General features: G+C 41.4%; 1 protein-coding gene across 4 annotated transcripts in view; it reads left to right on the top strand.

Moving 5' to 3' along the window:
• The first annotated feature begins 230 nt into the window (after positions 1-230).
• The window catches only part of SYDE2 (synapse defective Rho GTPase homolog 2), a 65,191-nt gene continuing 43,132 nt past the window's right edge, over positions 231-22,289 (top strand). For 2 of the 4 annotated variants that reach the window (XR_009462360.1, XM_019489038.2), the window contains exons 1-3: positions 236-455; positions 7,442-8,164; positions 18,691-19,787. Coding sequence is in view for 3 of the 4 variants with exons in the window: in XM_019489038.2 (XP_019344583.2) it covers positions 344-455; positions 7,442-8,164; positions 18,691-19,787 (1,932 nt within the window). In the remaining variant the exon portion in view is untranslated. Of the gene's footprint in view, positions 456-7,441; positions 8,165-18,690; positions 19,788-22,289 lie in introns of all 4 variants that reach the window. The other 2 variants (XM_059728011.1, XM_059728012.1) reach the window with 2 other exon arrangements.

The raw sequence follows: 22,289 nt of genomic DNA, 5'->3' as shown, positions 1-22,289 counted from the left end.
AAGGACACGGAACTACGAAAACGTCGGCAGCTGCCCCTCGAGGCCGCGGGCTCCAAGCCCGGCCCTGGCGTCGGAGCCGCTACCCTGAGGGGGCCCAGGCGGGGCGGGGCGGGGCGGGGCGGGGCGCCCCAGGTGCGGGCGGGCGGGCGGGGTCGGAGCGGGACATGCGCACTGCCGGCGCACTCTCACCCCGCGCAGTTATGCCAAGTATGTGAGCGCGGCGCGAGCGGAGCGGAGCGGAGCGGAGCCCGGGAGTATGGAGCGCTGCCGCCGCCGCCCCCGGCCCGCGCAGGGGCCGGCCGGGCCGCTCGTGCCCGGGTCCCGCGGGCAGTGAGGGGCGGGCATGGCCGACCCGCTGCGCAGGACGCTGTCCAAGCTGCGGGGCAGGCGGGCGCAGCGCGGGGCGGGAGCCGGCGCCCCCGGACACCCCCACGAGGGCAGCGGCGCCCCGCAAGGTACGCGGGGCAGGGCCGCGGGGCCGGGTGCGCGGGGTCGCGAAGCTCCCGCCGTGGGCACGGCCAGGCGCTGCCCTTGGGGGTGCCTCTCGCCCGGGGCGGCCCCGACACGGCGCTTCGGCACTGACAGCGCCCCCGCCCCGCCGGCCCTCGGCTCCTCGGTGGCTTTGTCCTCCGCCCGGGCTCTGCCTGGGGCCTGACGGGGCCGCGGGGCCGGGCACTTGACCGCACGGGGGTGGGGGAGTCCGCCAGGCTCGTTTGTTTTAATTGATGAACCCATCGCGGTGCTGGTGTTCAACACGAGCATGGGCACATGGATCCCCCCCACACGTGTACGGTTGTGCATGTTTTAAACCGTCCCCACTTGGCAGCTAACTTGACTTTCGTTAGGTTTTGGTCCAGGCAAACTGTCAGTACATTCAAACCTGTGGGTTCAAATGCAGGTACTAGCCAGCCACTGGGACAGGGCTGGTTTTCACTCCCTTTTTGAGCAGACTCGCTTTCTACCAGAGCCTGTCTTGGTTTTTAACTGGATGCAGGCAAGCACAGTGGGATTTTGTGTATCCAGATGTAGGGCTTTGTTCCCTTGCAACTAACTGCTTCTTCCAGCTCTTGATTTTGGGAGTAAAGGCAGTTCACGTGAGTAAGAGATTGCACAGTTGAGGTCCTTGCTTTGTTCAGTGGGTTAGGTAGATTTTAACTTCCCATTCACTTGCTCTTGTCATATGGCTTCTTATTTCATCATTCTTGGGACTTTGGTTGTTTTCTTGTTTGGTTTTTTTAATTACTTGAAATTTTGCAATTCTTACCTAGATTTGAATTGCAGTCTAGCAAAATCTAAATGCTGGTGTTTTAAAGGTTTTTTGTTCGTTTGTTCTAGAGGACTATGAAACTCACAGTTCAACGGATCATTGTAAAAGCAAAAATATGGGAACTCTTTTTCCAATTCATTGTAATCTCCTTATGTTAATATTCAAACAAGACCAGCTTGCAAAGCTAGAACACCATGTTTTGTTGGAATAGCGTATGTACACAGCTAGTAAGCAAAACGTACCCTTGATTTCAAGTAATAAAAAACTGTAGGCCCTGTTCCTGCAAGTAGGTGTTCTGACCCAACCCCACCAACCAGCTGTTTTTCATTTGTTTTTGAAAGAATGATTTCATCACTCTCCCATCCATAGATGACAAGATAACTTGAAAGTTATTTGAGAGAGAGAACTAAGTATTGAACTAAGCATTGAGTCTTTTGGGCAGAAACCTTTATTTCCCCCTTATAATTTAGGAATAAAACTGTGTCCTTGAAACAGAAGTTAAAGGATATGCATGACCATCCCATTTCTGTGAGATGATTCCTGCTGAAGCTATGATACTATTGATAGTCTTCAAATTACATCAATGGACTTGCTAAGTAATCTTTTTAGGCTCTTTTAGGGTATTTCTGTATCCAGAGGTGTAATTGCAGGTCAGGTAGCTGTATCCAACCTACTTTTAAACTGGCCTACTAAATCTGGCCTCTGGTAATGATCCCAGGGTAGTAGTCGAGGCAGCAAGAGGTTCAGTGCAGGGTACAATACCCTCCTGGCACCTTGGGCAGGTAGGGCTGAACTTCCATGTTATTGCATAGCTTCACTGTTTTACTGCTATTGGTGACTAATTAAAATTAGTTTGATAAGTTCACATTTTAGTGTACTTGACATTAAGAAATTTAACATTTTTTGCATGGGTTTAAAAACAATTAGATATTGTAGATGTTATAAATGAGCTACCTGCATTAGATAGACATTTTACAAAATAGATTGGGGAGAGATCCAAATGCAGATTTTTATATAGCACCCTGAAAGATTTGTGTCCATTTTCTCTGTGGTCCTTCTTGTTCCGTTGTGGCACTTTTGGGAATGCAAAGATGTCTCTCAAAAATCAGGGCCACTGCATTTGGTAATTATACATACCATTAAAGGGAATGAGGCAGGATTGCAGGATAGCAGTCCGAGACTATGTAAGGAAAAATGCAGTATTGCAGAGGTGACTGTCATTTCCAGAAGTTACAGTCAAATGATGAGTTTAAATGAAGCATGCTGTTCTAGCTGGTTCTGACTTAATTAAGAGTCACTGCATTTTTTTAATACTACAAATGAATTTGGCAATAGCAGTTTTGATAGTTACTAACTCTGTAACAGGCCTAGGATGCTATTTTTAAAATTCAGAATTGTGACACTGTCATTGTGCATGACTTAAGACTGTTCACAAATTCTGAACACATTTAATCTTATTTTCCTTTTGTAAGCCTTAACAAACAGCTGGTAACCGTGGTACTCGGCTGCGAATTGAAAGGAACCACTGTAGTGTAGATGTCAAATTTACTTTGTGCTTTCTTTGCTTTAGGAGTAAAAGGTAGCCTAAGGCCTGGATTCCAGACATATGATTGGTTTGTATACTTGGACCTGAGTATAATTTTTAAGAGCCTGCACTTCTGAGGGTTGTAAACTTTCTTAACTAAACCTTAAGGGCACAAACTTCTATACAATGCAGGAAGTAAGAGAGCTTTTTGTTGTGGAAATATAATTCTTGTATGTTCCATCTGTTTAAAATATAAGGTAGGAACTCCTTAGGGTGTTGCTGGAAAAGTTGAAGATTTTAAAATAGCCATCAGATGTAGAAAAAGCATGCCAGGCACATACTGTACCCCTGTTTAAACATTTCAGGTTTTATGTAATATCTATTTGCACATGGTGTATGATATCAAGTATAAATTCTTGAAACAGCAGATGTAATTGTTTGGAGCCAGAATAGTAAGGAAAGTAGTTAGCTAAAAAGCAAGTTGAAATAAGTACTTCTTTCTTATATTGTAGACAACGATATTAGATGTCAGTATCTGAGATGTAAGATCCTTTACCAAAGGGGAAAAAAGCTAATTGGCACTGTAGTAGTTTTAAACAAAGGATTTGTCTAACCTGGTGTTTCTTTGTGGTGGTGTAGCTAGGCTAATTGAGCTTAACTAGCACAGCACACTTGAAGTAGGTGTTAGCACTGATTTAAAACAACTTCCAATATTCACATCCAATATAATGAAATGTAAGGATGATTGCAATTTATTACCTCTGGTGAACGCTGCAGCAGAGTTCAGATGCAAAATTGGGTATCATTCTAGGCTTTTCCTTAACTACTCTACTCGGTTGTTTTAATTGACTGTATACTCTTTGGCAGTGTCCAGACAAGTGCAGCCGTGCTGTATGTGGCACTACATACCACACGTTCAGTTGTTCTCGTGCTGCTAGGGAGCAGCACAGAAGGTTTGGTTTTGTGCTTTTTTTTTTACCCCTGGGAATATCCAGGGGTCAAAAAATACCTGTGAGGGGAAAAAAAAGTGGAGTGGTTTACGTGGCGGCAGTGTGCACCGCCTGGGCGACTGGAGCTGCGCTCTGCTGCCAGCCAGGCTCTGTGCAGCAGGATTGCTGCTCCTGCAGCCCCAAGAGGCCCCCAGAACCCCAGGTAAGTCTGATGGGACCAGCCCAGTGCTGGGCCCAGCCTCCCCTACCCCACCCCACGGTAACATGCCTTGTGCCAGAGCATGCATGGCACAGGTATTCCCCGTGGACAACTAGCAGCGGCACAAGATGCACTGCTGCTAGTTGTCCCCAGGGAACCAAACATCCATGCACATCTGGACACAACCTATATGTTGGTTATTTTTTTTTTACTTATTTTTTTTCACTGTTTTAAGCAGTTTGCCAATACAGTCCGGACACGAGTGCTAGGAAATGTACTTTAAGGTTTTTGATATTTGCTTTGCTTTAGGAGCAATTTAAGTGAAATTTTGTTTTAGTGGCATATATGGTTGAAAGTTCAGCTGTGTTAAATCCCCCTAAATCCTTGCAAACCAATACTTCCTCAGAAAACATAATTGTTAAAGTAGTTAGCAAAAATATTTTAAATGTTGGTTGTGTAAAGAACACTGAGTGCTGTCTGTGTGCACTCTTCTACATCTATTCAAGGGGAATTTAAAATGAATATAATTAGAAGGAATCTTGTTAATTATACTGTACAGACAGTGCATAGTTCCAGGAGATATATAACATAGTAAACTTATATTGCAAATGAATATATTCTTCCTGATCTTGGAAAGGGTGTACTTCTTATGTATCTATTGAAATACTGGAACCTGAATTTTGGGTTAAATATGAAGTTTTCAGTAATGTTAAGTACTTGCATGAAAGTTAAACATAACTGCAGTGACCAACTTTGCATGCCGTGTAATTTGCATGCCTGGTGCTTTTTAGAACTGCACTCTATCTGTGTAATTCTGCAAGAAATTCTTATCCTTCAGTTTTGCTTGTAAATAGAGGCACAAACAAATCTCAAACAAATGCATGTATGTTACATTTTTATTTTCCTTTTGTAAGAGGAATACTGTGCCACATGAGCAATATTTTTAGCACATTTTTGCTTTGGTTCAAAAAAGCATGTTAAATATAATTTTATTTTTAAATATATTTTTATTATGGTGAAACTACTCTTTTTACAGCATAAAATATAAAGATAACCAAAGAACTGAAAAAAAAAAGGTTGCTTAAAGGCTTCCCAATAAGTGGAGTACAAGTATATTTAATGCACTTAATTTGGGGTATTAAGACCAGAACTTGTCTGTAAAGTGATCTTGTGTATGAGTTTCATTCTAAACATAGTATCATTTACACATTTGTTTATATAGTAGCATGTTAAGACATTGACACATGGAAAGTAACATTACTAATTAAACACTTTAAAGTTTGTGTTTCAGCAATAGTCTTTCAATATGTTAGAAATGACTACATTGTGGGTGGCATGTTAAAGGAGACATAAAGGCTAGATGAGAGAATATTTGATAATTTTGTATGCACATACTATAAGTAATGAATTCCCTGTTGGAGCCATACTTAGACATAAGCTAGCTTTAGCCATTTTGAAATTACTGGTACATCTCTCACAGGGCTTAATGATGAAATATGATGGTCTTTCCACTGGGAACAGAATATTTGTTATTTCTCTGAGAACACTTGTCACTTTTGTAAGGCCATAGTTGTGAATACCATGCGTACTGTGAAATATTAGCTTTGATATTCCACATCCTTTAAATATTCATTACCAATAGGAACATGAGATTGGTAGAATGAGGGGGAGGCAGTCGTTCTGTTTTCCTATGTGCATATTCTTGGAATGTAACACAAGTAGAAACATGCTTTCAGTAGCTCTTCCAGTGTTAAGCCAAAAGACTTCTTGGGTAAGTCGTCAACTAATCTGTCTAATCAAAACTGATTTCTAGGGATATAGAGTTGGTTTTATATCTACTGCAAGTTATATAAGGAGTCGTCCCATCCCCTCCATCTTCTGTTAGTAACAGTGAAATTGTGTGAGGTATGTTTGCATTTCATAGACTATGGAACAGGGAAAGAAAGAATGTGTTGCCAATTGATTAAATGATTCCATGGAGATAAATGTATGTTGCTAGATAATTTAGTATCTCTAGCACTATTTTTTTCCCTGTTTTAGGCCCCAGTTGAGCAAAGCATTTCAGTGAGGCTATTCAGATGTTTAAAGTGAATTAAGTATTCTGTGATATGAATACCAGTGTGCACATCATATTTGTAGCTAAATATATTTTATTTATGATATACGAAATGTGTTTGCCAACATTATCAAATGCTGACTCGAGCCTTCAGGGTCCTGAGTCTTCTTCTTATAGAGAATGCATCTGTCAGTATTATTCAGCTATGAAGATGGAATAAGAGGGAAGGTGTTCTATCCCTTGTTAATAATTAAACCCTTGATGTGCTTTGAAGGGATATTCTTTGAGCCATTTCTGAAGAGTGCCAGTACTAAAACACTTGTAAGCTTGCAGCACATCTTCGCTAAAAAGAAAAAATGCCTTTAGTGTAAAATAGAACAACATGCCTTTTTGGGGAGGCTGGCTACAGTGGAAGGAGAAGGTGCACATAAATCCAAATTACATTATGAAATTGAAAGCATGTCGTTCTGGATCTTCATTATAGGCTTGGTTTAACTTTCACTGAAATCAGTGTCTTTCTACTTACTTAAGTGGTTTCTGGATTTGTAGGGTTCAGTTTTCATACAGTACAGGAAAAAAAAACATTTTCATGTGAAAAGTCAGAGTGTGGGCTTAGATGCACTAATTTTCAAGCAAAGCGCCCCATCTTACAAATACTTGCTAGTAGTTGAAGTGCTTATGATCTTTAGTTCCATTTAGTAGGATTGAACCTGATTGTTAAAATTATATTAAAGTGTTATGCTGAACAGACATGTGCCTTTTTCTGTGCTATAGTTAGAGTACCTTTAAACTGAATTTATGCAGCTGTGATCTAGTGCACAGAATCTATAGGTACTCATATAAAATATTTTGTTTCCAATTAATGATTAAAAACTTTCACTGTGTTTGTCCCTTGTTTCACTTAGAGAAGGGTATTTAAAATTTTCTATTTACAGTGAACTACCTCTAGGATGATGAAATAGTATACTATTTTGTTTTTAAAAATTAATTCATATGCTGCTTTCTTCAATAAAAAATAAAACTGGTAACTTCAACTGTTTCAAAGATTCTATTTTTTCTAGATTCCTGCTGTAGAACTTAAGGATTTTTCTACTTTTTCAAAACAACTCTTAATCAGAATAAGCAGCTCTTTCCATCTAGTATGCATGACCTTTCAACAGCGCTGTTATGTTGGCATTTATAGTCAGTGTTTTGCATTCTATATTACACAGTGTTAAAAATATGGTCAGACAAGTTAGACTTCTTTTTTGCTTATGCATGTGCGCTTCCCTTTTGATGGACTAAAATTGAATTTCATAGTGACACTAGGATATTCTTTGTACTTTCATACCAGTCTAATGTGGGAGCGATAAGATCATCTATGTTGTTCTGTGTGGTTATTAAAACTAAGATAACGTTCTAAGCATCTTTCCCTTACCTTCCCTGCCCCTTTCTTTGTTAACAGATTTAATAGAGAATGTGTACGTATCAACAAATAGGAGAGAATACAAACTCCGGAAGGCGGCTGAAGTCCCTGAGCACAGGTCACAGATAAACAGCATCACCGTTTCTAAGAAACGTAACTGGCTGCACCAAAGTACTCTAAGGGCCCTTAATGTGGAAGAAGATGAATGTAAGAAAATGCAAGGAGCTATTACCCAGGTACCCAAGTCTCCAAGTCCCTTATCTGAATCTAAAATGGCACAGGTTCCTTTGAAATCACCGGTAGGACAGGAATGTTCTGTAGGAGCCTGTAGTTCTGTAAAAACTCTCCAAAACAGTCCAAGTCCTTCGATCCTGAGAAATGGTACTTTAGATTTCAGTGAGGATAATGACGCAGATGATGAAGGAGAAATATGGTACAATCCAATCCCTGAAGAGGATGATTCTGACTTCCCTAGAGTCCATCTTTCTGCTGGGAATAACACCGTTAATTTAGACTCCCAAACTGCCAATTACAAGGTGTTGCCTGGAAGTAACTTGACTAAAGTAGTGGGGCACAGTGAAGACCTTTCAAGCTCCTCAGAATGTGCAGGGGACAGTCCATCTGCTCAGTCCAGTGAAATTAATCAAGCAGATTCCCTTCATTCCATGGAGCACATGCAGCTGCACAAGCAGAGGTTTGTGTGCAAGACTCAGAGTGGGTCAGCAATAGAGGAGTGTCCTACATTTAAAAATCCTTTGACAGGTAAGATGGGTCTGGAATGTACTCTTCATTCCATGGGACTGGAATGTTACTCTTCATTTTCTTTTTACAATAACTTAAACTTTCTCATCCTTAATGTGAATATTTTAATGCAATGAAAGTTTTGCTGTTGTTTTCAAGATTGGGTTAATAGAATTGGGTATCCAAATAGGCATCTTAAATATTCAGAGATGCTGAACACCTACAAGTTGCACAAAGGAACTCCAGGTACTCAGCCCCTTGAAAAGCAGACCATTTATGTCTGGGCATGAATTCTGATGTCTAACTTTTTGAACACCCACTTTTGGCCATTATCTACAATGTACATCTGCTTTCAGAGTGGAAATGTACTTATGTCTCAAAAATATCTGATAAGGTGATATAGGATTCCATCTTTAATATGATGACTTTTAAATTAGATTTACTCTTTTGGCACGTAAAAATTTGTGAGTTTCTTGAAATTCTAGTTGTCTCTGAACTCTGCCTGGAACTGGAAATACTGGTATGGATCTTTGAGCTTCACACCCTGTCAAGAATAAGAATCTTGTATAGTGAGCTTAGTTTACAGTCCTGTAGATGGAGAGAAGAAACGAATATGCTTCTGGTCTTAGCCATCAGCTAACCCTGGATCTTGAACTTCAGCCCTGCAGTAGCTCAATTTCCTCAGAAATTTCTTGCACTGCATTTTTATCAAAGCCTTTCTGGAAGTTCAGATACATTTATATACCCCATGTCTCTGTCAGAAAATTCTAAAAGACAAGTGAGGCATATTTTTAACTTTTTCATCTACATGTTTACTATTCCAGTGCTAATTATTGTTTTAACTAATGTGTGAATTAGCATTATATTAAAGTTTTGTCTTAGGTTTTGAAAAGATTTATTTCTCATTGACCAGATCATACGGCTTGGGTTTTCTCTCTGACCTGTAATATTCAATCAGGCAAATGAGATCTGGTCTGAGCACAGGAATGAAAGGCATGGAACTCATGAGTCCTAATTCCAACTCTGGCACTGATTTACCTTGAGCGCATCTACAAAAGACATTTACTGTGCAGTTGACTAATTAGCTGTGCAGTAAACAGCTCAGTGTCTACACATGTGCCCCTATTAGGCTGGAGTAAACTAATTTACTCTGCAGCAGGGTAGTACAGTACACCTGCTGGCTAGCCCATGCTGAAGCACCTTGGTGCCCTAGCTAGCCCCTCTGCAGCATGTTGAGCCAGAGGGAGCAGCCCCGGCCTGGCAGGCTGAACGGTGGAACCCCTTGCCAGCTGGGGCTGCTCCACCGCAATCCTGGACACATGTGCAGACACATGCCCAGCAGCAATAAGCTCCATTGCTTATTGCTGTGCATTAATACGCATGTGTAGATGTGCTTCTTGTGTCCTTAGGCAAGCTGCTTAAATTTTCATCCTCAGTTTTGTTGTATAAAATGGGGTATTAATGTCACAGTTAAATATTGTTTGTTGTTAGAGACTTAATTTGAGATCTGGATGCAGCTAAAAACTTGTTTTAAGTGACTTGTTCCTCTTAAGTAATTGTGATGCTTGTAAAAAAATAAATAAATAAAAAAAATTGCCCCATGTAACCAGTGTGGTAGGGAGGGGAGCTGAGCCAGGGAAGGAGGAGCCTGCACACTGCCACAGCTTATACCTGTAGGCAGGACTGGCTCTGAGACTCCCCCCATGCCTGCATCAGGTGGGAGTTAGACTATTGTAGCTGGGGGCTGTGGGGAGTGGTAGTGCTGGCAGGGCTAGGCCAGGGACAGCAGCAGTGGCACATGCATAACTTCTTCCAGCATCAGCTCCCTGCAGCAAGAGATGTTGGAGGAGATCCAGGCAGGTAGTAGAGCCTGTAAGGAAGAACTTATGCACTACTGATGCTGTCCCAGGCTGAGCTGGAATCGCTTCAAAGCTACTCCCTGCAGCACAGGGTAGGAGCAAGTCCAGATCACCTGGGGACAGCAGTGGAAGGAAGGCGATGGGCAGTGGGGGACGTAAGTGGTGGGGGCCGCAGGCACTGTGGGGACAAGGTCAGGCTGGCTGCCCTTGCCCCCACTTGCCCCACCACATGCCCCCTTTTCCATTGCTTTCCTGCCAAAGTGGTGGGAAGAATGGATTTAAGCTGACCTTCCAATAATTAGATTTTAGGCATGGAAAGTTATACCTTTATGATTTTCCATGTCTAGAATCTAAGTATCTGGGGGTTGTCTTGGGTTGGGGTAAATACAGTAGTAGATGTACAAAGTTAGTGTTTCACTTCAGAGTATACATTGGAGCTGGGCTTTCTACTGCAATAAAAAGAAACTGCATATTTTTGTTTGGAAATGGCTTGAATTTATAGTCTGCATTAAATAATAGGCATGCTTACATTTGCTTGCTAAAAGGAAGGAGTAATACAGTGTTTATACATGGAACTTTTTACCAGTAGCTCTTGAAGTACTTCACAAAGGTCAGTAAGCATGATAGCTGTAGGAAAGCCTCATGTGTGCTGGCCCTGCACACTTTTGATATGTGTTTATGAAATTAATCTCCCAATGCATATGTAGATAAGGTTCTGTGGGTAAATTGGATATCTTTTAGTAGACCAGCTCATAGTTAGCAAACTTCTTTGCAAGCTTTTGGATACAAATACCCTTCATCAGGCTGAGGAAGCATCTGCAGATGGTCTGTGCTCTTCCTGGATGGAGTGGTAATGTAGCGAGAGGCCAGTACCTATACAAGAAAGCCAGTCAGTTAAAATGTAAATTGAGGTGGTCAGTAAGTGAGAGACAGGTGGGGAGGGAAGGGAAATAAATGTAGCTGTAGTCAATGGATGAGAGAAAGTTGGGGTGCGGGGGGAGGAGGGAGGAAGAATGGGAATAGCCACTAAAAAGTAGAGGGTTTACCTGGGGGTCAGATGTCAGGCAGGTTATAATGTGTCATGAATCCAATGTCTGTATTTAGTCTATGATGTTTTGTATCCTGTAGATTGATGAAGTGAAGTTCATAGGCTCGTCTGTGAAAGGTAACATCTTTCTTCTGAAAGAATGAATTCTTTTATATATGGGAAAAAATTCAAATTAAAGAAGTGATTTTTATTTCTTCAAGCAAAACTGCTCTTTTTAATATAAATGTGTCATTAAGTGCTGTAACACTGAGGATGACTCTTCCTGTTCATTTTTCTGTGTATTGAGTTAATTAAGCTTTATAAAATGCGGTTTTCCTTTTGCAAGCATTGACTAGTGATTGCATTGAAAGGATTAATTGATTATGAAGTGAGTCCCTGCTGTTAAGTAATTGCCTTCATTGTGAAGAAGTAGCTAGCATTGGTTTTAATCCTGTTAAGGTATCTACAGTTATTTTCAGTTAGATTTAAAATGACAGCTCATCCACACAAAATTACCACATGAAGAACAGCACGGCCAATTTAACTTTATTAGTATTATGTGAGAATCAAAATTACAGGCACAATTGCTATGAAACCGCTAGACGACTATATCTACATGTGCTCAAACACATTAAACTATAATTTTCTGTCAAATGCCCAGTTTAGGGAAAAGTTTATTTTTATAAAATTAGCCTACAAAGTAAGATGTATGAGCAAAGAGCACTACAGGTACAAGATTAAAACCACTTTTGTATTTTGTTGCTGGTAATATCATAGATATTTAAAGCTGACAGAAATCTGTTGGTTTTGGTTGATTTTTATATACTGCATTTCACTGGGTCAATGCCATTAGTTCAGTCCTTTCAGGCTAGCTTCATGTTGTCGTGTTCTGCTTTCAAACTCATCACAATGGGATGGTTGAAAACACTTGCTATGAGTTATCTTTTGTGTATTGTTAAAATACATTTCTATTTAATATTAGATGTCTTAAAACAGTTTTAAGGAAAAAATAAATGTTGGGACTTTTACTCAGCAGCACTTTCTAGGAATGTACCAAATTATATTTCTTTAAATACATTTTGGAGGCCTTATCCTGTGAGTTGTTCTTTACTTTAATCCTTACTCTTCCAGAGCCGGCAGGATTATCTGCTTGACTAAGTAGTACTTGTGTAAATAAAGATTTGAAAGTGAATTCCCTTCGTGAATAGTACCAGTTGTTTAAAAGTTACTTAGAAATAGTTATTATATGTAGGACAGGTAAGAGTTAAAGTAACCTGATTCTCCATTAGAAAGTATAGATAGAAGTGTCAATTTATGCTTTGAGAAAAGTTCCAGTGGATGCAAGTTTACACTAGGTAAAGGAAGCATGCTTGCTTGTGTTTATATATATATATATATATATATATATATATATATATATATATATATATATATATATGCATGTACATAGAAGGACAGAGAACTTCTTTTGTGTAATTTGTCAGCTGTGCTTTTTAAAGAAATTAATTTTCCATGAGATTCTGTATTCGGAAGATGAATCCTAATTGTACACTGTTTTTGTGTAATAGTGGTGATGTCATGTTGGACTGGGATGCTCTAAACAGGCCCCAGTGCTTTTTAGATGAAACTTGGTCAGTTGTAAAATCGGATAGAATTGCTCCTGCTCCTCCAACTCCCTAATACCAAAGGTTGTTGGACTCTTCTGAAAAATGATGCACTGTGACCTTTTACTGTGATGATACAAAAAGGAAGAGAAGCAAGTCAAGCAGGAAAGAGAATGTTAAATTTTCTATGAATAAATTATGGACTGTAGCTAAAACAAGTTTGTCAAATCTTGTGACGGTTTGAGGGCTTTGTTTCATGGCTATCTTTGTGGTGCAATGTCACTTGATTGCTAGAAGTCCTACAGGCAGAAAAGGGAAAAAATGCACCAGACAGGAGTGGAAGTAGTAATTTTAACACAGTTACTCCCTATTTTACTTGGTTCTGATTTATGCTGATTAACCTATTGGTTTATTTGGGGATGGGGAGGGGTAGAGGGAAGGATTAATTGCAAAGAAGTAAATGCTACCTTTCTGATTTTATAATGTGCAAAGGATAGCAAGAACTGGGAATTTCAGGAAACAGGCCAAGTTAAAAATGTCCAGTGCTGAAGCTGCTGGGCAACAGTGTCATGCAACTTGCATGACAACAGTGACTGGCCAAAGAATCCTAGCCTGGTGTATAACAGCAGGAGAAGCACTGACACTCAGAATCTATGCCCTGTAAATATTCTCTCTTGTAGATTTTGAACTTTTGTTTGGCCAGTGAGCTAGGCTGCTAGTATATGCGTCTGTTCTTCCCTCTAGTGAAATATTACTCTTATCTATACAGTGTTTAGTAAAAATCATTACTGTAATGGATGCAGAGCAGGTAAATCAGCTGGTTTTCTTGAACTGTGTGCCTCTGGAGGCTAATCTTCACTCAATACCCTTTTAATTAGCAGGCTACTTAAAATAATTTGTTTGTAGTTGATTGGGACATCAGGTAGTGGTGAGTGCTGAGTGGAGGGGTTTATCACAGCATAGTTGATACCAGAACAGTCTGGCTAGCCTCTCTTAGGAAAGGTTTTTGTCCATAACAAAAATTGCAGGGGAGACTTTCAACAGCTGGACGGACTCAAACACTTCCATCTTTGAGTCATCATCAGGGAGTGAACTCACAGCCTTCAGTGTGTGCTGGTGGAAAAAATGGTAATTTTAATATAGAAAATAAAGCATATTTTTCATTGCACGTTCAAAAGGATGTATTCACCGTGTACATTTTCCAAAAATATTAATAAATGTCTTTCCCTTAATAAAAAGGGAGAAATAGAAAAAGAAGAGTCAGACAGACGTTTTCCTTCCTTTCCTCTTTCCATTTTGCCAAAATAGATATGAGAGAGAGAATTTCCTTATTTCTTAGCTAGTCCTGCTCAAGTTGGCCTGGCATGCATTCTTCATTAAAGACTATTTACAATGCCACTTCAAAGTTTTGCCTCTAAATAGGTTTTGAGCTCAAAAAGACTAAATGGACCACATCCTTTACTTTTATAGAAGTTCAATTAATGTCAGCAAAGGAGTGTCTCTTATTTGAGTTAAAGATTTTTCCCTGTCTTTTCATCTTATAAAAAGAATATTGAGTGCCTGTACACGAGCAGGGAGGCTGCTCCCACGCACTGTAATTACAGTGCATTAGAGTAGATTGCTGGAGCATGGTAATTACTGCGCTCCAGCAGCCTCTGGCGTCTTGTGTATCAGCGTCCCTGCACTTCAAAATGGTGGCGGGGGTGCTTGAACTAAAGCTTGTCCAACAAGCTTTTGTTCAAGTGTCCCCGCCGCCATTTTGAAGCACGGGGACACTGACACATGAAACGCTGTTGCGCTTTAATTAGTGACTCAGAGCTGCTCTAATTAAAGCACTGCCCCTTCCCTACCCTTAAGCACGTGTAAAAGTGTTCATTGCGTCTTTCCTGCCCTTTGAGGTGTCTTACAAAGGCAGTTCTGAGGTGTTTTTGTGTTAATCTGTTTTATAAATGTCCTGAAGTTTATCACTGCCCTGAGAAAAAGATTGAGAAATGCAGACAAAAAGGAAAAATTGTTTTACAATGTTCTGCATTACTGAATAAATGTGTGGGGATTTTTATTTTTTTTTTTTAACATCACAAAAGCTGTTTGTCTTGACTGTGATGTTGTAACCACAGTGCTACTTTTAAAGAGATTGTTTCAGGATTATATATAGCATGCCTGCTAAGATAAGTATTCTTGGAAAACCTACAGGAAAAAGTTAGGTTGAATAGCTGTTTTAGTTCCATGAGTTTTGTTTTTATTGGCAATATATACTTTACTTTTATATTTGTAACAGCCTGTTACAGTTACGAGACTGATGCACCTGGTATACCTTTGGTTTGGCCAGTTATCCATTCATCTTAACTCATTACCCTCAAAGCAAATGACAGGCTTCATGGTAATTTTTAAAGTAAATGTAAAAAATGGGAATGCGTTTTGAAAATGGAGGGGAAAGTTTTATATTTAAAATGGAATAATCAAATATTATGCCTTTAAAATAGCATAATTGTTGGCAGTCAGTATGACAGTAATTTATATGCTCTAATTCAGGATACAACAAGCTTTTTTATAGTGCTGCATGTAGCAGTTCCTAGAAGTTTTCAAACTAAGTTAAGCCAATTTATTCCCTCAGGGCACAGTTATGTAGATGTAAATTAAAGTAGGGCCCAACCTGTTTGACTAGATGGACACTGATTCCATATACAGAGCCCTAAAAGAAGGAAAATTGCATGAATTTATGAAGTACAGCATTTCTTTGACGTCATTTCTTTCATTAAAAGGCTTCATTATTTTGTACAGTCACACTACACAAGCAAAAATTTGCTCTACTAAAACTGAATAAATGTTCACTTCAAGCACTTATAGCAGGTTATTTTTGTTCAATATAATATCCTTCCAGGAAAACTCATAGCCTGCCTGATGCTTGCGAATCTCTGAAATTCTTCAAAGCTGTTTTTCTGTAGAGTGCATTGTAATTAATATGTAAAATATGGAAAGCTGACTATCAAAGCATGAAGCAATAGCTTTCGGTTATATTAATTTAACTTGTTGTTTTTTTTCCCTGTATTTGTTGACTTTTGCAGTCTGCATCAGAAGCAGTAAATTATAAAGCAGAATGTTTATTTAATCTTACTGGCTGGTAGTCATTTAAACAGTTGGTACCTTCTCTATATCATTTCCTCTTGCCATCCTTCCTGCAGGATATTTTTAAAGCGTAAAAGGCATGATCATAAAGTGCTGATGCTGGGGGAGAGAAGGGCAAAATTAAGTTTGTCTTTATACAATATCCTTCTATTTTGTTAGGATCTTGTAACAAGAAGCCGTTTATTTCCTCAAGCAGTGTTATTTGGAAGCTATATAAAGTGTGGACTGCGTTGCAGAGTAAAAATTTGTTAGAATATATTAAGAACAAATATTGCAGATTGTTTAAAGCTTCTTAGTTAATATACAGTTTTGAAAATCATGTACATATTTCAGCAAATTTCTGGCTTTGCTGGAACAACGCGTGGCTTAACACTAATGGGAATACCAGCTTGCATAATACTTTGACTGTTATAGTTTCCCTCAGCCACATTTCATTTTAACTGTTCAGTGCTGAATGCAGCAAGAGTTGGACACACAAGTCAGAAAGTTAGATTGACTCTTCAGTTTTAATGAAACCAAGGGAAGTTTAATATGTTGGCCTGCTTTTCTAAACCTGTGCCAGAGACTTCTGACAGAAAGGGAAGATTAATGTTAGCAGGCTAAAGTATGGCATTGATTACTATAGAATGCTTCAGAGCAGCCCACCAGTGGGACTGTGCTGTGATTTGCAGTACAAGGGAAGGCTTTGTCCAGTTTTATCAAATACCACATTTCTTACTAGCTGTTTGCCAGAAAAGCACAGCAGGCATGCTGGAAATATTTTCCTTGTAAGAAAACTACTTCAATGAGACACTGCAACTGAGGAAACAAGAAAATTAATTTAGTTATTGGGGAAACAGATTTTATGGGTTATTCTTCAGAACATAATATTTTTTTATCAAGAGACTTTAAACAAAAATGGAATTGCTTCTGAAACCATTAAAGCAATCCTTTTGTTAAGCCAAAAACTTTAGCTTTAGTAGCATTTGCAAGGATAAATTAAGGGTTTAATAAAATAATGAAACAGGTATGTCTGATTTCACCTCTCAAGCTGAATGAAGTACAAAAAGTAAACCTACCACATAAATGGTGAAAAGTTAAATCGATTAACAAAGGAATTATGAAGATTACTTTGTGACTGTACAGTGCTTTGGATTTTTAAATTGCTAAGTACTGAAGTTGAAAGATTTTTTTAAAACCTATAATAGTAGTAACAGAATTGCAGACATCCCAATGAATGTGATATTATGAGTGATCTTCGTACACAGTGCTGCTTACTTGACTTTCATATGCTCATTGCAGATCCGCCTTTTCCCTTTTAGCAGAAGATGGGAACCAGTGTTTGCAGTCTCAGTGGTTGCAGTTTAATAAAAGAGCGGTCAGAAAGCACAGGAGCTAAATGGCAACTAAGTTTATCTGTGCAACATGCATTTTATTTCCAAGACTGAGGAGTTTTGATTACCTGCATAGGTGTAGAAATTACAGGTTTGGGGCTATTGAATATTCTGAGGCTCTTCCTTTTGTGGCAGGATAGGAGGAGGGTGCACTCTTATAGTCCTCACAGCTACAGACAACTTGCTGCTTGTAAAGTGGCACTAAAGTCTTGGTGGAGGTTGTAGCATTCTCCAAGCTGCTGTTTGAATATGGCTGCTTTTGCTGCTAAGGAAGAACAAAAATATCTTGGGGGACAAAAGGGTGGCTTTGAATGAAGGCTCCAGCAATAAGTACTATCATCTGATCAGTTTGGAATTAGTGGTCTCAGTTCCCTGTTGTGTGCCCCAGTTACATCAGGGGCATACAACAACTTGGCTTCAGTAGAGTTTCTTCTGATTCATACTGGTGAAAGTGAGAAGAAACTTAGGCCCACCAGCTTTGAGCTGTAATTCCCTTGAATGTCCTGGTTTCAGGATGTCAGGGTGAAAGGCGTGTAGTCAAGTGTGTGTCCTGCATGCAGATGTCACTGTCTGGGTTTGGCTTATGTCCGTCGGTATTCCTTTTCAGTCTCTTCCCACTGTTCAGGTGATGGAAATCTTTCCCCACCCCCTTGATCATGTGTCAGTTGGCATGATTTGAGTCTGGGAAACTTTTTCCCAGGTGGGTGTCACCTGGGAACTGGCAGACTTCCAGGCCTGAGAAGGGGATATTATGCCAGGAATGAGGGAGGGTTGTTGGCATCTAAGAAGCAGGGCAAGTTGAAACTTTTGGGAGGAATGAATGCTGACTACATTCCATCTTCCCTTTGCCGTGGCAGAGTGTGAGGCATGGTATTGCCAAGAGGAGCTGGGAGGAAAGGGTTGTGAGGCCTTTTGCCCTTAATGGAATGGTATTTTGATGCTGTCTTAGAGGGAACAGAAGGAGCTACATGAGATGTAGGGCTGCTGTAGGAATGTTCCTCTGCAGAACTATGCTGAAGAACATAGGAGGAGTGAACTTCTCCAGTGCTCTAGGAACTAAGAAAGAGAAGCACTGAAGTGTCAGCTCTACTTCAGTGAAAAATACAGCTGCTCAGAGGAGGGAATATTTGTAGTATCTCAGAGTCTTTCCATTTAATTCCATGGCTTTCTAGCATCTGTGCCTCAATGAAACAGTTAAATAGACTTGTCTGAGGACACAATACAAACAGATGGGAGTAGCACACAAGTGGGTGGGATGGATGAATTGTTTATATGCAGTTTCTACCCCTTTTGTTTTGCTGTGCAGAGCCTGCGGAGAACGGAACAAATCAGGCTTCTGACTTGCCCTCTGCCTACGTTTGGTGAACAAGTCGGCAAACTGCACCCCCCAAATGCTCATATGCATCTAATTATTGCATGATGGTTGTGTGCATAGACCCCAGCTTTTATTGCATTGTGACAAAGCAACTATTTCTTTCATAGTTCAGGAATTTTTATTGCTGCAAACTACCAGTAAAGGGCAGCTTTAAAAAAGTATTCCTTTTCTTTTCTTTTAAAGGATCTGGAATTGTACTTACAAACAAGGCTGAGACGACAGCAATGGAAATTTCTCCTCCAAGTCCTAATCCTTTGAAAAAAGGTGGATCAATTAATTGGCCTTTCCCTGATAAGATAAAATCTCCTAGAACTGTGAGAAAACTTTCCATGAAAATGAGAAAAATACCAGAACTCAGCAGGAAGCTGAGTGTCAAAGGAACCTCAAGCCATAATGGTTCGGATAACTCTTCTTTGTTGAAAGGTAACTGTCGGGATGGAAGCCATGCAACTTCTTTGTCATCTTCTGGAAACACAGCAGCAGCTGCTAGCCGGAACGTGATAAGTAGGTACCATCTTGACAGCAGTGTGTTATCGCAGCACACTGACAAGAAGAAAAATGCCAGGAGTTCCAAATCTTCTAGTAAAGGTGGTTACCTCAGTGATGGAGACTCTCCTGAACTTATAACAAAATCAGGTAAACATGGATCTGAAAGCAGGTGTGGGAAAGGAAAAGAGGTACTTCCAAATAACAATAATAAAACAGAAATAGATATTGATGCTTTTAGACACTACAACTTTTCTGACCAACCCAAGTGTTCCCAGTACATATCTGGGTTCATGAGTGTTCACTTCTATGGTGCTGAGGATTTGAAACCTCCAAGGATGGACTCAAAAGATGTCTTTTGTGCAATTCAGGTAGATTCAGTAAACAAAGCAAGAACAGCCTTGCTTACCTGCAGGACGACCTTTTTAGATATGGACCACACGTTCAACATAGAACTTGAAAATGCTCAACATTTAAAGCTAGTAGTCTTCAGCTGGGAGCCTACCCCGCGGAAAAATCGGGTTTGCTGTCATGGAACAGTGATTCTCCCTACTCTTTTTCGAGTGACAAGGACTCATCAGCTGGCTGTCAAACTGGAGCCTAGAGGGCTGATTTATGTCAAACTGACCCTCATCGAACAGTGGGAGAATTCTCTTGATGGTCTAGATGAAGATCGAGAACCAGTGATATTTGGAGTAGATGCTCGAAAAGTTGTTGAGAAGGAAAATGTGGGCTTGATGGTACCACTCTTGATGCAGAAATGTATTGTGGAGATTGAGAAGAGAGGCTGTCAGGTATGGTGCATATTTTTTCTGTACGTCTGTATCGGGTTTTTTGTGGATGGAGATCTTTTTCTATTGGTATGAGCATAAGGGAAAAGGCTGCAGGGAATTCAGGGTTTCCTTTTGCAGCTCTACTAGTTTGGTGTAGTCTCATTTCACCTTTCTGTCAGTATAACCTGGTGAGGATCTTAATGCTAATAGTGCCCTTAAGATTCTGGAGAATAAAATTGCATGAATAACCCTTCAAATTAAAGCAAGCTAAGATTAGAGCATACAACGTCCAAACTCGCAGTGAATGGCTTATTGTACCAGAGTGTCCTACAGATGTGATGAGAAAATTATAATGTAGAATTTTGAACGTGAAAACCTAAAGCATAATGCAAGCCAGGATATTCACTTTGCACCAATTTTTGGCAAAACCCAAACGTAGATGAATAGTTCCAGGCGATATGACACCGATTACTACAGGTTTTTTTACCTTGATAATGACAAATTTTAGAACAGCACTTACTGATTATGGACTTTTGATAATCTTGAGTAATGTAGGTTTGCACTTCAATGAGATATGAGAGACCACTGCATTTTATAGGTATTACCATGTGGTAGCCCTGTTAAACCCAAGTTGTTCAAGATTCCCCATATAAACTATAGGGAATAGTGGTATGGTATTCTCATGTAATTGTTTCGGTGAAGAAAATTAGTGGTAACCCTGTGATTGGATTCATTCCTTTTTGAAAGCCAGTGTGAAAGCAAGATCATTACTGTGAGTACTCTTTTTTTTTTTTTTTTTTTTTTTCCAGTCTATTTAAAATGTGTTTTATGGTTTCAGTTTCTGTTCTTCAGCTTATTAGCACCTGGTGCAGGGCGGCCAATTATTTCAGGCGGAGGGCCGTTTACCCAGTTTTGGCAAGCTGTCGAGGGCCACATGGGTAGCCCCGTCCCTTGACAGGTGCCCCACTCCCTGGTCACCGTCTTGGGACCAATGTTGCAATGTCTTGGGACCAATGTCTCAGGACCAGCACCGGTGGGCCCCAGAGCAGGGTGCAGGCTGGCAGGGGTCTGCGGAGCCAGGCTGGGCTGCACCAGCAGGGAGAGGGGGGAGCTGGCTCGGCTCCATAGAGCCCCTGCCGGCCGGGACCCCCACCCTGTTCTGGGCCCCGCCAGTGCTGGCCCCGGGACACCAGTGTGGACCCCATGCACCTGCTCGCTCCCAGTGCCCCCGCCCCCCCCCCCCCAGCCCTGCGGTACAGGCAGGGGGCAGCGTGCAGCCCTGACCCCCTGCTCCGCGGCAGGGAATGAGTTGGTGCTGAGTACAGGGAAAAGCAGTCCCTCCCCCACCCCTTGGCCAGTGCTCCTTGCTGCAGCCGCTTGCAGCCCATGGGCTGTCCTGAGCAGACACAGGCAGCCCCATGTGGGCTGTAAGTGGCTGCAGTGTGGGGTGCCAGGCATGGGGTGGGTGAGGGGCCGCTTTTCCCATGCTCAGCACCAGCTTGTAACCTACCCCTGCTGCCAACCTGGGCCCCACACTGGCTCTGGGCTTGCCCATCAGGGCTGCACCATAGCAGCAGTTGCAGCCCCCCTACTTGCCATGCTGGGCAGTGTTAGCCACCACTGCCTCTGGGCTGCCTAGTGCGCAGGCTCCGGGTGGGCAGCAGCAGCAGCAGCAAACACTGCCCAGCGTGGGAAGCAGGGGGAACCACAGCTGCTGCCACTGCAGTGCAGCCCCAACGGGCAGCCCAGAGCTGGCCTGGGGTCCAGGCTGGCAGTGGGGGGCGGGTTATGAGCTGGTGCTGAGCGGCTGCAGCAGGGACCTCCGGGTAGGGGAGGGGGTGCTTTTCCCAGGCTGCTTTTCCCTGGGCTCCTTCCCTGACCCCCTTCTCCCCCCCTTACCTGAGGTTCTGGTGCCAGTGAAGTCGCATGGTTGGAGACCAGAAGCCCCTGCTGGGGCTTCTGGCTGTGGGGTGGGGTAGGGCTGGGTGGGCCGTGCTGTTGCGGGAGCCTGCCAGGCTTCCCCTGGTTCCTACTGCCCCTGGTTCCTGTCATTTTTGACAGGAACCAAAGACAGATAAATATTTATTTTCTAAATTTTTTTAGGGGCCCCGTGGGCCGGATAGAATGGCCTTATGGGCTGGATCTGGCCTGTGGGCCGTATTTTGCCCACCCCGACCTAGGGTCACAGTATCATCAGGCAAGAGGGATGCAAATGATAATTGAGCCAGCGAAGTCTGAATTGTATACAAGTATCTGGTGCTTTTGAGCATGAAATTTAATTTGCCCACTTAAGGAGGGCTGAGAATATGCAATATTCAGTGCTTGTTCATGTCTGCCTATGAGACCCCGGACTTCTGCTTTCCTACAGCAGGATGTGAGCTTCTGTCACTGTGAGGACAACTTGATTTGGACTTCGTAGGTTACAGTAATAAAACCCCTGATAATCATTTGCATAATAGCTATATATACAGGGTCTAATTTGTTTTAGATTGGGGTGACTACAGTGTCTTTCTTTCTTAACTT

Source organism: Alligator mississippiensis, chromosome 5, assembly GCF_030867095.1.
Source record: "Alligator mississippiensis isolate rAllMis1 chromosome 5, rAllMis1, whole genome shotgun sequence".
NCBI classification, from domain to species: Eukaryota; Metazoa; Chordata; order Crocodylia; family Alligatoridae; genus Alligator; species Alligator mississippiensis.
This window is presented reverse-complemented; position numbering and strand designations above follow the sequence as displayed.